Raw genomic sequence first — 15,679 nt, forward strand, 5'->3', positions numbered from 1 at the left:
TTCAACTGTGAGAGACGGAATCTAAAACAAAAATCCAGAAAAAACACATTGTAAAATAGTAAAAATAAAGAAAAACCCTGGAATGAGTAGGCGTCCAAACTTTTGACTGGTATTGTATGTACATACATACATACATACATACATACATACATACATACATACACACACACACATACATATACATACTCACTCACACACACACACACACACACACTACCGTTCAAAAGTTTGGGGTCACTTAGAAATGTCATTTTTTTCCATGAAAACATACATGAAATGAGTTTGAATAGGAAATATAGCAAAATGAATAGGAAATGTAGTAATTGACAAGGTTAGAAATAATGATTTTTAATTGAAATAATAATTGTGTCCTTCAAACTTTGCTTTCGTCAAAGAATCGTCCATTTGCAGCAATTACAGCCTTGCAGACCTTTGGCATTCTAGTTGTCAATTTGTTGAGGTAATCTGAAGAGATTTCACCCCATGCTTCCTGAAGCACCTCCCACAAGTTGGATTGGCTTGATGGGCACTTCTTACGTACCATACGGTCAAGCTGCTCCCACAACAGATCAATAGGGTTGAGATCTGGTGACTGTGCTGGCCACTCCATTATAGACAGAATACCAACTGACTGCTTCTTCCCTAAATAGTTATTGCATAGTTTGGAGCTGTGCTTTGAGTCATTGTCCTGTTGAAGGAGGAAATTGGCTCCAATCAAGCGCCGTCCACAGGGTATGGCATGGTGTTGCAAAATGGAGTGATAGCCTTCCGTCTTCAAGATCCCTTTTACCCTGTACAAATCTCCCACTTAACCACCACCAAAGCACCCCCAGACCATCACATTGCCTCCACCATGCTTGACAGATGGCATCAAGCACTCCTCCAGCATCTTTTCATTTGGTCTGCGTCTCACAAATTTTCTTCTTTGTGATCCGAACACCTCAAACTTCGATTCATCTGTCCATAACACTTTTTTCCAATCTTCCTCTGTCCAGTGTCTGTGTTCTTTTGCCCATCTTAATATTTTCTTTTTATTGGCCAGTCTGAGATATTTTTCTTTGCAACTCTGCCTAGAAGGTCAGCATCCCGGAGTCGCCTCTTCACTGTTGACGTTGAGACTGGTGTTTTGCGGGTACTATTTAATGAAGCTGCCAGTTGAGGACCTGTGAGGCGTCTGTTTCTCAAACTAGACACTCTAATGTATTTGTCCTCTTGCTCAGTTGTGCACCGGGGCCTCCCACTCCTCTTTCTATTCTGGTTAGAGCCAGTTTGCGCTGTTCTGTGAAGGGAGTAGTACACAGTGTTGTACGAGATCTTCAGTTTCTTGGCAATTTCTCGCATGGAATAGCCTTCATTTCTCAGAACAAGAATAGACTGACGAGTTTCAGAAGAATGTTCTTTGTTTCTGGCCATTTTGAGCCTGAAATCAAACCCACAATTGCTGATGCTCCAGATACTCAACTAGTCTCAAGAAGGCCAGTTTTATTGCTTCTTTAATCAGCACAACAGTTTTCAGCTGTGCTAACATAATTGCAAAAGGGTTTTCTAATGATCAATTAGCCTTTTTAAAATGATAAACTTGGATTAGCAAACCCAAACGTGCCATTGGAACACAGGACTGATGGTTGCTGATAATGGGCCTCTGTACGCCTATGTAGATATTCCATTAAAAATCAGCCGTTTCCAGCTACAATAGCCATTTACAACATTAACAATGTCTACACTGTATTTCTGATCAATTTGATGTTATTTTAATGGACACAAAAAAAATTGCTTTTCTTTCGAAAACAAGGGAATTTCTAGGTGACCCCAAACTTTTGAACGGTAGTGTACATGCATACACACACAGTACTCACACACACACACACACGCCTGTATCTGTCCTAAGCATGTTGTAACCCCTCTCTCTCCAGTGACTACCTGTATCTGTCCTAAGCATGTTGTAACCCCCCTCTCTCCAGTGACTACCAGTATCTGTCCTAAGCATGTTGTAACCCCCCTCTCTCTCCAGTGACTACCTGTATCTGTCCTAAGCATGTTGTAACCCCCCTCCTCTCTCTCCAGTGACTACCAGTATCTGTCCTAAGCATGTTGTAACCCCCCTCCCCTCTCTCTCTCCAGTGACTACCTGTATCTGTCCTAAGCATGTTGTAACCCCCCTCCTCTCTCTCCAGTGACTACCAGTATCTGTCCTAAGCATGTTGTAACCCCCCTCCCCTCTCTCTCTCCAGTGACTACCTGTATCTGTCCTAAGCATGTTGTAACCCCCCTCCTCTCTCTCCAGTGACTACCTGTATCTGTCCTAAGCATGTTGTAACCCCCCTCCTCTCTCTCCAGTGACTACCAGTATCTGTCCTAAGCATGTTGTAACCCCCCCCTCTCTCTCCAGTGACTACCTGTATCTGTCCTAAGCATGTTGTAACCCCCCTCTCTCTCCAGTGACTACCTGTATCTGTCCTAAGCATGTTGTAACCCCCCTCCTCTCTCTCCAGTGACTACCAGTATCTGTCCTAAGCATGTTGTAACCCCCCCCTCTCTCTCCAGTGACTACCAGTATCTGTCCTAAGCATGTTGTAACCCCCCTCTCTCTCTCCAGTGACTACCAGTATCTGTCCTAAGCATGTTGTAACCCCCCTCCTCTCTCTCCAGTGACTACCAGTATCTGTCCTAAGCATGTTGTAACCCCCCCCCCCCCTCTCTCTCCAGTGACTACCAGTATCTGTCCTAAGCATGTTGTAACCCCCCTCCTCTCTCTCCAGTGACTACCAGTATCTGTCCTAAGCATGTTGTAACCCCCCTCTCTCTCTCCAGTGACTACCAGTATCTGTCCTAAGCATGTTGTAACCCCCCTCCTCTCTCTCCAGTGACTACCAGTATCTGTCCTAAGCATGTTGTAACCCCCCTCCTCTCTCTCCAGTGACTACCAGTATCTGTCCTAAGCATGTTGTAACCCCCCTCCTCTCTCTCCAGTGACTACCAGTATCTGTCCTAAGCATGTTGTAACCCCCCTCTCTCTCCAGTGACTACCAGTATCTGTCCTAAGCATGTTGTAACCCCCCTCCTCTCTCTCCAGTGACTACCAGTATCTGTCCTAAGCATGTTGTAACCCCCCTCCTCTCTCTCCAGTGACTACCAGTATCTGTCCTAAGCATGTTGTAACCCCCCTCTCTCTCTCCAGTGACTACCAGTATCTGTCCTAAGCATGTTGTAACCCCCCTCCTCTCTCTCCAGTGACTACCAGTATCTGTCCTAAGCATGTTGTAACCCCCCTCCTCTCTCTCCAGTGACTACCAGTATCTGTCCTAAGCATGTTGTAACCCCCCTCCTCTCTCTCCAGTGACTACCAGTATCTGTCCTAAGCATGTTGTAACCCCCCTCCTCTCTCTCCAGTGACTACCTGTATCTGTCCTAAGCATGTTGTAACCCCCCTCCTCTCTCTCCAGTGACTACCAGTATCTGTCCTAAGCATGTTGTAACCCCCCTCCTCTCTCTCCAGTGACTACCAGTATCTGTCCTAAGCATGTTGTAACCCCCCTCCTCTCTCTCCAGTGACTACCAGTATCTGTCCTAAGCATGTTGTAACCCCCTCTCTCCAGTGACTACCAGTATCTGTCCTAAGCATGTTGTAACCCCCCTCCTCTCTCTCCAGTGACTACCTGTATCTGTCCTAAGCATGTTGTAACCCCCCTCCTCTCTCTCCAGTGACTACCAGTATCTGTCCTAAGCATGTTGTAACCCCCCTCTCTCCAGTGACTACCAGTATCTGTCCTAAGCATGTTGTAACCCCCCTCCTCTCTCTCCAGTGACTACCAGTATCTGTCCTAAGCATGTTGTAACCCCCCTCCTCTCTCTCCAGTGACTACCAGTATCTGTCCTAAGCATGTTGTAACCCCCCTCCTCTCTCTCCAGTGACTACCAGTATCTGTCCTAAGCATGTTGTAACCCCCCTCCTCTCTCTCCAGTGACTACCAGTATCTGTCCTAAGCATGTTGTAACCCCCCTCCTCTCTCTCCAGTGACTACCTGTATCTGTCCTAAGCATGTTGTAACCCCCCTCCTCTCTCTCCAGTGACTACCAGTATCTGTCCTAAGCATGTTGTAACCCCTCTCCTCTCTCTCCAGTGACTACCAGTATCTGTCCTAAGCATGTTGTAACCCCTCTCCTCTCTCTCCAGTGACTACCAGTATCTGTCCTAAGCATGTTGTAACCCCCCTCCTCTCTCTCCAGTGACTACCAGTATCTGTCCTAAGCATGTTGTAACCCCCCTCCTCTCTCTCCAGTGACTACCAGTATCTGTCCTAAGCATGTTGTAACCCCCCTCTCTCCAGTGACTACCAGTATCTGTCCTAAGCATGTTGTAACCCCCCTCTCTCCAGTGACTACCAGTATCTGTCCTAAGCATGTTGTAACCCCCCTCTCTCCAGTGACTACCAGTATCTGTCCTAAGCATGTTGTAACCCCCCTCTCTCCAGTGACTACCAGTATCTGTCCTAAGCATGTTGTAACCCCCCTCCTCTCTCTCCAGTGACTACCAGTATCTGTCCTAAGCATGTTGTAACCCCTCTCTCTCCAGTGACTACCAGTATCTGTCCTAAGCATGTTGTAACCCCCCTCCTCTCTCCAGTGACTACCAGTATCTGTCCTAAGCATGTTGTAACCCCCCTCCTCTCTCTCCAGTGACTACCAGTATCTGTCCTAAGCATGTTGTAACCCCCCTCTCTCCAGTGACTACCAGTATCTGTCCTAAGCATGTTGTAACCCCTCTCCCCTCTCTCCAGTGACTACCAGTATCTGTCCTAAGCATGTTGTAACCCCCCTCTCTCCAGTGACTACCAGTATCTGTCCTAAGCATGTTGTAACCCCCCTCCTCTCTCTCCAGTGACTACCAGTATCTGTCCTAAGCATGTTGTAACCCCCCTCTCTCTCCAGTGACTACCAGTATCTGTCCTAAGCATGTTGTAACCCCCCTCTCTCCAGTGACTACCAGTATCTGTCCTAAGCATGTTGTAACCCCCCTCTCTCCAGTGACTACCAGTATCTGTCCTAAGCATGTTGTAACCCCCCTCTCTCCAGTGACTACCAGTATCTGTCCTAAGCATGTTGTAACCCCCCTCCTCTCTCTCCAGTGACTACCAGTATCTGTCCTAAGCATGTTGTAACCCCCCTCCTCTCTCTCCAGTGACTACCAGTATCTGTCCTAAGCATGTTGTAACCCCCCTCCTCTCTCTCCAGTGACTACCAGTATCTGTCCTAAGCATGTTGTAACCCCCCTCTCTCCAGTGACTACCAGTATCTGTCCTAAGCATGTTGTAACCCCCCTCTCTCCAGTGACTACCAGTATCTGTCCTAAGCATGTTGTAACCCCCCTCCTCTCTCTCCAGTGACTACCAGTATCTGTCCTAAGCATGTTGTAACCCCCCTCCTCTCTCTCCAGTGACTACCAGTATCTGTCCTAAGCATGTTGTAACCCCCCTCTCTCCAGTGACTACCAGTATCTGTCCTAAGCATGTTGTAACCCCCCTCCTCTCTCTCCAGTGACTACCAGTATCTGTCCTAAGCATGTTGTAACCCCTCTCCCCTCTCTCCAGTGACTACCAGTATCTGTCCTAAGCATGTTGTAACCCCCCTCCTCTCTCTCCAGTGACTACCAGTATCTGTCCTAAGCATGTTGTAACCCCTCTCTTCTCTCTCCAGTGACTACCAGTATCTGTCCTAAGCATGTTGTAACCCCTCTCCCCTCTCTCCAGTGACTACCAGTATCTGTCCTAAGCATGTTGTAACCCCCCTCTCTCCAGTGACTACCAGTATCTGTCCTAAGCATGTTGTAACCCCCCTCCTCTCTCTCCAGTGACTACCAGTATCTGTCCTAAGCATGTTGTAACCCCTCTCCCCTCTCTCCAGTGACTACCAGTATCTGTCCTAAGCATGTTGTAACCCCCCTCCTCTCTCTCCAGTGACTACCAGTATCTGTCCTAAGCATGTTGTAACCCCTCTCCCCTCTCTCCAGTGACTACCAGTATCTGTCCTAAGCATGTTGTAACCCCTCTCCCCTCTCTCCAGTGACTACCAGTATCTGTCCTAAGCATGTTGTAACCCCCCTCTCTCCAGTGACTACCAGTATCTGTCCTAAGCATGTTGTAACCCCCCTCCTCTCTCTCCAGTGACTACCAGTATCTGTCCTAAGCATGTTGTAACCCCCTCCTCTCTCTCCAGTGACTACCAGTATCTGTCCTAAGCATGTTGTAACCCCCCTCCTCTCTCTCCAGTGACTACCAGTATCTGTCCTAAGCATGTTGTAACCCCCCTCCTCTCTCTCCAGTGACTACCAGTATCTGTCCTAAGCATGTTGTAACCCCTCTCCCCTCTCTCCAGTGACTACCAGTATCTGTCCTAAGCATGTTGTAACCCCCCTCTCTCCAGTGACTACCAGTATCTGTCCTAAGCATGTTGTAACCCCCCTCCTCTCTCTCCAGTGACTACCAGTATCTGTCCTAAGCATGTTGTAACCCCCCTCTCTCCAGTGACTACCAGTATCTGTCCTAAGCATGTTGTAACCCCCCTCTCTCCAGTGACTACCAGTATCTGTCCTAAGCATGTTGTAACCCCCCTCTCTCCAGTGACTACCAGTATCTGTCCTAAGCATGTTGTAACCCCCCTCTCTCTCTCTCCAGTGACTACCAGTATCTGTCCTAAGCATGTTGTAACCCCTCTCCCCTCTCTCCAGTGACTACCAGTATCTGTCCTAAGCATGTTGTAACCCCTCTCCCCTCTCTCCAGTGACTGCCAGTATCTGTCCTAAGCATGTTGTAACCCCCCTCTCTCCAGTGACTACCAGTATCTGTCCTAAGCATGTTGTAACCCCCCTCCTCTCTCTCCAGTGACTACCAGTATCTGTCCTAAGCATGTTGTAACCCCCCTCCTCTCTCTCCAGTGACTACCAGTATCTGTCCTAAGCATGTTGTAACCCCCCTCCTCTCTCTCCAGTGACTACCAGTATCTGTCCTAAGCATGTTGTAACCCCCCTCCTCTCTCTCCAGTGACTACCAGTATCTGTCCTAAGCATGTTGTAACCCCTCTCCCCTCTCTCCAGTGACTACCAGTATCTGTCCTAAGCATGTTGTAACCCCCCTCTCTCCAGTGACTACCAGTATCTGTCCTAAGCATGTTGTAACCCCCCTCTCTCCAGTGACTACCAGTATCTGTCCTAAGCATGTTGTAACCCCCCTCCTCTCTCTCCAGTGACTACCAGTATCTGTCCTAAGCATGTTGTAACCCCCCTCTCTCCAGTGACTACCAGTATCTGTCCTAAGCATGTTGTAACCCCCCTCCTCTCTCTCCAGTGACTACCAGTATCTGTCCTAAGCATGTTGTAACCCCCCTCCTCTCTCTCCAGTGACTACCAGTATCTGTCCTAAGCATGTTGTAACCCCTCTCCCCTCTCTCCAGTGACTACCAGTATCTGTCCTAAGCATGTTGTAACCCCCCTCTCTCCAGTGACTACCAGTATCTGTCCTAAGCATGTTGTAACCCCCCTCTCTCCAGTGACTACCAGTATCTGTCCTAAGCATGTTGTAACCCCCCTCCTCTCTCTCCAGTGACTACCAGTATCTGTCCTAAGCATGTTGTAACCCCCCTCTCTCCAGTGACTACCAGTATCTGTCCTAAGCATGTTGTAACCCCCCTCTCTCTCCAGTGACTACCAGTATCTGTCCTAAGCATGTTGTAACCCCCCTCCTCTCTCTCCAGTGACTACCAGTATCTGTCCTAAGCATGTTGTAACCCCCCTCCTCTCTCTCCAGTGACTACCAGTATCTGTCCTAAGCATGTTGTAACCCCCCTCCTCTCTCCAGTGACTACCAGTATCTGTCCTAAGCATGTTGTAACCCCCCTCTCTCCAGTGACTACCAGTATCTGTCCTAAGCATGTTGTAACCCCCCTCCTCTGACTACCAGTATCTGTCCTAAGCATGTTGTAACCCCCCTCCTCTCTCTCCAGTGACTACCAGTATCTGTCCTAAGCATGTTGTAACCCCCCTCTCTCCAGTGACTACCAGTATCTGAGTGAGCACTTCCGTGAGGCCCACTATCTGTGTGAGGAAGGGCACTGCGCTACGGAGCAGTTCACCCACGCCTTCAGGAGCGAGATCGACTACAAGGCCCACAAGGCCTCGGCGCACAGCAAGAACCGGGCAGAAGCGCGACAGAACCGGCACATAGACCTGCAGTTCAGCTACGCCCCGCGCCAGAACCGACGCAACGACGGTGAGACTGGATACTACCACTTTCTGTCTAAACGCCAAACTGGGTTTCAGGCCTGCTTTGGTAACACGCTGTTTGTTCGTTCCAGGAGGCGTGGTGTCTGGAGAGGACTATGAGGAGGGGAGGTCGGGACGCGGGGGGAGAGGGAGGAGCCAAGGGAACCAACAGAACACCAGAGGAAGCTGGAGATACAACCGGTCAGTATGACATCGTCGCTATGACATCCGTGACACGTCATCACACTAATCAGCTTTAAGTAACGTCAAACCAGTTTGTTTGTCCGAAACATTGCTGGGTTGCCCCCATCACTTCTCATTGATTTCTAGCTAGCGTTGTCTGAAGTTAGCTGATCACTCTCATTGATTTCTAGCTAGCTAGCGGTGGCTGAAGTTAGCTGATCACTCTCATTGATTTCTAGCTAGCGGTGGCTGAAGTTAGCTGATCACTCTCATTGATTTCTAGCTAACGGTGGCTGAAGTTAGCTGATCACTCTCATTGATTTCTAGATAGCGGTGGCTGAAGTTAGCTGATCACTCTCATTGATTTCTAGCTAGCTAGCGGTGGCTGAAGTTAGCTGATCACTCTCATTGATTTCTAGCTAGCGTTGGCTGAAGTTAGCTGATCACTCTCATTGATTTCTAGCTAGCTAGCGGTGGCTGAAGTTAGCTGATCACTCTCATTGATTTCTAGCTAGCGGTGGCTGAAGTTAGCTGATCACTCTCATTGATTTCTAGCTAGCGGTGGCTGAAGTTAGCTGATCACTCTCATTGATTTCTAGCTAGCTAGCGGTGGCTGAAGTTAGCTGATCACTCTCATTGATTTCTAGCTAGCTAGCGGTGGCTGAAGTTAGCTGATCACTCTCATTGATTTCTAGCTAGCTAGCGGTGGCTGAAGTTAGCTGATCACTCTCATTGATTTCTAGCTAGCTAGCAGTGGCTGAAGTTAGCTGATCACTCTCATTGATTTCTAGCTAGCTAGCAGTGGCTGAAGTTAGCTGATCACTCTCATTGATTTCTAGCTAGCTAGCAGTGGCTGAAGTTAGCTGATCACTCTCATTGAGTTCTAGCTAGCTAGCAGTGGCTAAAGTTAGCTGATCACTCTCATTGATTTCTAGCTAGCTAGCGGTGGCTGAAGTTAGCTGATCACTCTCATTGATTTCTAGCTAGTGGTGGCTGAAGTTAGCTGATCACTCTCATTGATTTCTAGCTAGCGGTGGCTGAAGTTAGCTGATCACTCTCATTGATTTCTAGCTAGCTAGCGGTGGCTGAAGTTAGCTGATCACTCTCATTGATTTCTAGCTAGTGGTGGCTGAAGTTAGCTGATCACTCTCATTGATTTCTAGCTAGCTAGCGTTGGCTGAAGTTAGCTGATCACTCTCATTGATTTCTAGCTAGCGGTGGCTGAAGTTAGCTGATCACTCTCATTGATTTCTAGCTAGTGGTGGCTGAAGTTAGCTGATCACTCTCATTGATTTCTAGCTAACGGTGGCTGAAGTTAGCTGATCACTCTCATTGATTTCTAGCTAGTGGTGGCTGAAGTTAGCTGATCACTCTCATTGATTTCTAGCTAGCTAGCGGTGGCTGAAGTTAGCTGATCACTCTCATTGATTTCTAGCTAGCTAGCGGTGGCTGAAGTTAGCTGATCACTCATGTGTCTGTTTAAAGAACCAAAGTATGAATTCCAGTTTCTCCTGGCCCATAGGCTACTGTCAGGGTGAGGAACCATCCTAATTCCAGTTTCTCCTGGCCCCATAGACTACTGTCAGGGTGAGGAACCATCCTAATTCCAGTTTCTCCTGGCCCCATAGACTACTGTCAGGGTGAGGAACCATCCTAATTCCAGTTTCTCCTGGCCCCATAGACTACTGTCAGGGTGAGGAACCATCCTAATTCCAGTTTCTCCTGGCCCCATAGACTACTGTCAGGGTGAGGAACCATCCTAATTCCAGTTTCTCCTGGCCCCATAGACTACTGTCAGGGTGAGGAACCATCCTAATTCCAGTTTCTCCTGGCCCCATAGACTACTGTCAGGGTGAGGAACCATCCTAATTCCAGTTTCTCCTGGCCCCATAGACTACTGTCAGGGTGAGGAACCATCCTAATTCCAGTTTCTCCTGGCCCCATAGACTACTGTCAGGGTGAGGAACCATCCTAATTCCAGTTTCTCCTGGCCCCATAGACTACTGTCAGGGTGAGGAACCATCCTAATTCCAGTTTCTCCTGGCCCCATAGACTACTGTCAGGGTGAGGAACCATCCTAATTCCAGTTTCTCCTGGCCCCATAGACTACTGTCAGGGTGAGGAACCATCCTAATTCCAGTTTCTCCTGGCCCCATAGACTACTGTCAGGGTGAGGAACCATCCTAATTCCAGTTTCTCCTGGCCCCATAGACTACTGTCAGGGTGAGGAACCATCCTAATTCCAGTTTCTCCTGGCCCCATAGACTACTGTCAGGGTGAGGAACCATCCTAATTCCAGTTTCTCCTGGCCCCATAGACTACTGTCAGGGTGAGGAACCATCCTAATTCCAGTTTCTCCTGGCCCCATAGGCTACTGTCAGGGTGAGGAACCATCCTAATTCCAGTTTCTCCTGGCCCATAGGCTACTGTCAGGGTGAGGAACCATCCTAATTCCAGTTTCTCCTGGCCCCATAGACTACTGTCAGGGTGAGGAACCATCCTAATTCCAGTTTCTCCTGGCCCCATAGACTACTGTCAGGGTGAGGAACCATCCTAATTCCAGTTTCTCCTGGCCCCATAGACTACTGTCAGGGTGAGGAACCATCCTAATTCCAGTTTCTCCTGGCCCCATAGACTACTGTCAGGGTGAGGAACCATCCTAATTCCAGTTTCTCCTGGCCCCATAGGCTACTGTCAGGGTGAGGAACCATCCTAATTCCAGTTTCTCCTGGCCCCATAGACTACTGTCAGGGTGAGGAACCATCCTAATTCCAGTTTCTCCTGGCCCCATAGACTACTGTCAGGGTGAGGAACCATCCTAATTCCAGTTTCTCCTGGCCCCATAGGCTACTGTCAGGGTGAGGAACCATCCTAATTCGTTTCTCCTGGCCCCATAGACTACTGTCAGGGTGAGGAACCATCCTAATTCCAGTTTCTCCTGGCCCCATAGACTACTGTCAGGGTGAGGAACCATCCTAATTCCAGTTTCTCCTGGCCCCATAGACTACTGTCAGGGTGAGGAACCATCCTAATTCCAGTTTCTCCTGGCCCCATAGACTACTGTCAGGGTGAGGAACCATCCTAATTCCAGTTTCTCCTGGCCCCATAGGCTACTGTCAGGGTGAGGAACCATCCTAATTCCAGTTTCTCCTGGCCCATAGGCTACTGTCAGGGTGAGGAACCATCCTAATTCCAGTTTCTCCTGGCCCCATAGGCTACTGTCAGGGTGAGGAACCATCCTAATTCCAGTTTCTCCTGGCCCCATAGACTACTGTCAGGGTGAGGAACCATCCTAATTCCAGTTTCTCCTGGCCCCATAGGCTACTGTCAGGGTGAGGAACCATCCTAATTCCAGTTTCTCCTGGCCCCATAGACTACTGTCAGGGTGAGGAACCATCCTAATTCCAGTTTCTCCTGGCCCCATAGGCTACTGTCAGGGTGAGGAACCATCCTAATTCCAGTTTCTCCTGGCCCCATAGACTACTGTCAGGGTGAGGAACCATCCTAATTCCAGTTTCTCCTGGCCCCATAGGCTACTGTCAGGGTGAGGAACCATCCTAATTCCAGTTTCTCCTGGCCCATAGGCTACTGTCAGGGTGAGGAACCATCCTAATTCCAGTTTCTCCTGGCCCCATAGGCTACTGTCAGGGTGAGGAACCATCCTAATTCCAGTTTCTCCTGGCCCCATAGACTACTGTCAGGGTGAGGAACCATCCTAATTCCAGTTTCTCCTGGCCCCATAGACTACTGTCAGGGTGAGGAACCATCCTAATTCCAGTTTCTCCTGGCCCCATAGACTACTGTCAGGGTGAGGAACCATCCTAATTCCAGTTTCTCCTGGCCCCATAGACTACTGTCAGGGTGAGGAACCATCCTAATTCCAGTTTCTCCTGGCCCCATAGACTACTGTCAGGGTGAGGAACCATCCTAATTCCAGTTTCTCCTGGCCCCATAGACTACTGTCAGGGTGAGGAACCATCCTAATTCCAGTTTCTCCTGGCCCCATAGACTACTGTCAGGGTGAGGAACCATCCTAATTCCAGTTTCTCCTGGCCCCATAGACTACTGTCAGGGTGAGGAACCATCCTAATTCCAGTTTCTCCTGGCCCCATAGACTACTGTCAGGGTGAGGAACCATCCTAATTCCAGTTTCTCCTGGCCCCATAGACTACTGTCAGGGTGAGGAACCATCCTAACATCAAGTTGTAAAATACCCAACTTCCCCTTTTTAATTGAGCCCCACAGTGGATGCTTCATAATACCCATGAAACCTAGCGGTCAAACACGGAAGTGGTTTCCAATTAGTTTTTACCATTAATTTGATCCATTGTGGATTTTAGAACCACTTCAAACAAGGCCTGTGTTTCGTGCAGGCTTACCCTGGCGTGGCGTTTCGATAACCATGGTTACCCTGGCGTGACGTTTCGATAACCATGGTTACTCTGGCGTGACGTTTCGATAACCGTGGTGAATCTCTCTCGGACAAGGTGACTTTTTATTAATATATTCAACTATATTTACTCTCAGATTCAATATGGGACCAAATACTTAACCCTTTACTACTTTAATACACATATAAGTGAATTTGTCCCACTACTTTTGGTCCGCTAAAATGGGGGGGATCTATGTACAAAAGGTGCTGTAGTTTCTAAACGGTTCGCCCGATATGGATGAAAATACCCTCAAATTAAAGAGGACAGTCTGCACTTTAACTTCATCATTGTTTAATTTCAAGAGACAAAAGAAGAAAAAATGCTTCACTGTCCCAATAATTACGGAGATCACTGATGCCTTAAAGGGGTGGACAGCTCCAGAGCTGAATGGCAGGAGTGTATATAAGCCCTTGTTCCAGCCCAGCCCAGGTCTGAATGGCAGGAGTGTATATAAGCCCTTGTTCCAGCCCAGCCCAGGTCTGAATGGCAGAAGTGTATATAAGCCCTTGTTCCAGCCCAGCCCAGGTCTGAATGGCAGAAGTGTATATAAGCCCTTGTTCCAGCCCAGCCCAGGTCTGAATGGCAGAAGTGTATATAAGCCCTTGTTCCAGCCCAGCCCAGGTCTGAATGGCAGGAGTGTATATAAGCCCTTGTTCCAGCCCAGCCCAGGTCTGAATGGCAGAAGTGTATATAAGCCCTTGTTCCAGCCCAGCCCAGGTCTGAATGGCAGGAGTGTATATAAGCCCTTGTTCCAGCCCAGCCCAGGTCTGAATGGCAGGAGTGTATATAAGCCCTTGTTCCAGCCCAGCCCAGGTCTGAATGGCAGAAGTGTATATAAGCCCTTGTTCCAGCCCAGCCCAGGTCTGAATGGCAGAAGTGTATATAAGCCCTTGTTCCAGCCCAGCCCAGGTCTGAATGGCAGAAGTGTATATAAGCCCTTGTTCCAGCCCAGCCCAGGTCTGAATGGCAGAAGTGTATATAAGCCCTTGTTCCAGCCCAGCCCAGGTCTGAATGGCAGGAGTGTATATAAGCCCTTGTTCCAGCCCAGCCCAGGTCTGAATGGCAGGAGTGTATATAAGCCCTTGTTCCAGCCCAGCCCAGGTCTGAATGGCAGGAGTGTATATAAGCCCTTGTTCCAGCCCAGCCCAGGTCTGAATGGCAGGAGTGTATATAAGCCCTTGTTCCAGCCCAGCCCAGGTCTGAATGGCAGGAGTGTATATAAGCCCTTGTTCCAGCCCAGCCCAGGTCTGAATGGCAGGAGTGTATATAAGCCCTTGTTCCAGCCCAGCCCAGGTCTGAATGGCAGGAGTGTATATAAGCCCTTGTTCCAGCCCAGCCCAGGTCTGAATGGCAGGAGTGTATATAAGCCCTTGTTCCAGCCCAGCCCAGGTCTGAATGGCAGGAGTGTATATAAGCCCTTGTTCCAGCCCAGCCCAGGTCTGAATGGCAGGAGTGTATATAAGCCCTTGTTCCAGCCCAGCCCAGGTCTGAATGGCAGGAGTGTATATAAGCCCTTGTTCCAGCCCAGCCCAGGTCTGAATGGCAGGAGTGTATATAAGCCCTTGTTCCAGCCCAGCCCAGGTCTGAATGGCAGGAGTGTATATAAGCCCTTGTTCCAGCCCAGCCCAGGTCTGAATGGCAGGAGTGTATATAAGCCCTTGTTCCAGCCCAGCCCAGGTCTGAATGGCAGGAGTGTATATAAGCCCTTGTTCCAGCTCAGCCCAGGTCTGAATGGCAGGAGTGTATATAAGCCCTTGTTCCAGCCCAGCCCAGGTCTGAATGGCAGGAGTGTATATAAGCCCTTGTTCCAGCCCAGCCCAGGTCTGAATGGCAGGAGTGTATATAAGCCCTTGTTCCAGCCCAGCCCAGGTCTGAATGGCAGGAGTGTATATAAGCCCTTGTTCCAGCCCAGCCCAGGTCTGAATGGCAGGAGTGTATATAAGCCCTTGTTCCAGCTCAGCCCAGGTCTGAATGGCAGGAGTGTATATAAGCCCTTGTTCCAGCCCAGCCCAGGTCTGAATGGCAGGAGTGTATATAAGCCCTTGTTCCAGCCCAGCCCAGGTCTGAATGGCAGGAGTGTATATAAGCCCTTGTTCCAGCCCAGCCCAGGTCTGAATGGCAGGAGTGTATATAAGCCCTTGTTCCAGCTCAGCCCAGGTCTGAATGGCAGGAGTGTATATAAGCCCTTGTTCCAGCCCAGCCCAGGTCTGAATGGCAGAAGTGTATATAAGCCCTTGTTCCAGCCCAGCCCAGGTCTGAATGGCAGGAGTGTATATAAGCCCTTGTTCCAGCCCAGCCCAGGTCTGAATGGCAGGAGTGTATATAAGCCCTTGTTCCAGCCCAGCCCAGGTCTGAATGGCAGAAGTGTATATAAGCCCTTGTTCCAGCCCAGCCCAGGTCTGAATGGCAGGAGTGTATATAAGCCCTTGTTCCAGCCCAGCCCAGGTCTGAATGGCAGGAGTGTATATAAGCCCTTGTTCCAGCCCAGCCCAGGTCTGAATGGCAGGAGTGTATATAAGCCCTTGTTCCAGCCCAGCCCAGGTCTGAATGGCAGGAGTGTATATAAGCCCTTGTTCCAGCCCAGCCCAGGTCTGAATGGCAGGAGTGTATATAAGCCCTTGTTCCAGCCCAGCCCAGGTCTGAATGGCAGGAGTGTATATAAGCCCTTGTTCCAGCCCAGCCCAGGTCTGAATGGCAGGAGTGTATATAAGCCCTTGTTCCAGCCCAGCCCAGGTCTGAATGGCAGGAGTGTATATAAGCCCTTGTTCCAGCCCAGCCCAGGTCTGAATGGCAGAAGTGTATATAAGCC

At 49.2% G+C, this 15,679-nt stretch overlaps 1 protein-coding gene across 1 annotated transcript in view; it reads left to right on the top strand.

Moving 5' to 3' along the window:
* Window positions 1-15,679, top strand: part of LOC311115601 (E3 ubiquitin-protein ligase ZNF598-like) — a 74,725-nt gene that overhangs the window by 23,093 nt on the left and 35,953 nt on the right. The window contains exons 5-6 of the mRNA XM_084190762.1: window positions 8,044-8,261; window positions 8,347-8,455. Coding sequence (XP_084046888.1) covers window positions 8,044-8,261; window positions 8,347-8,455 — 327 coding nt within the window. The remainder of the gene's footprint in view (window positions 1-8,043; window positions 8,262-8,346; window positions 8,456-15,679) is intronic.

Source organism: Coregonus lavaretus (assembly GCF_964263955.1).
Source record: "Coregonus lavaretus genome assembly, contig: HAP1_SCAFFOLD_145, whole genome shotgun sequence".
Lineage (NCBI taxonomy): Eukaryota > Metazoa > Chordata > Actinopteri > Salmoniformes > Salmonidae > Coregonus > Coregonus lavaretus.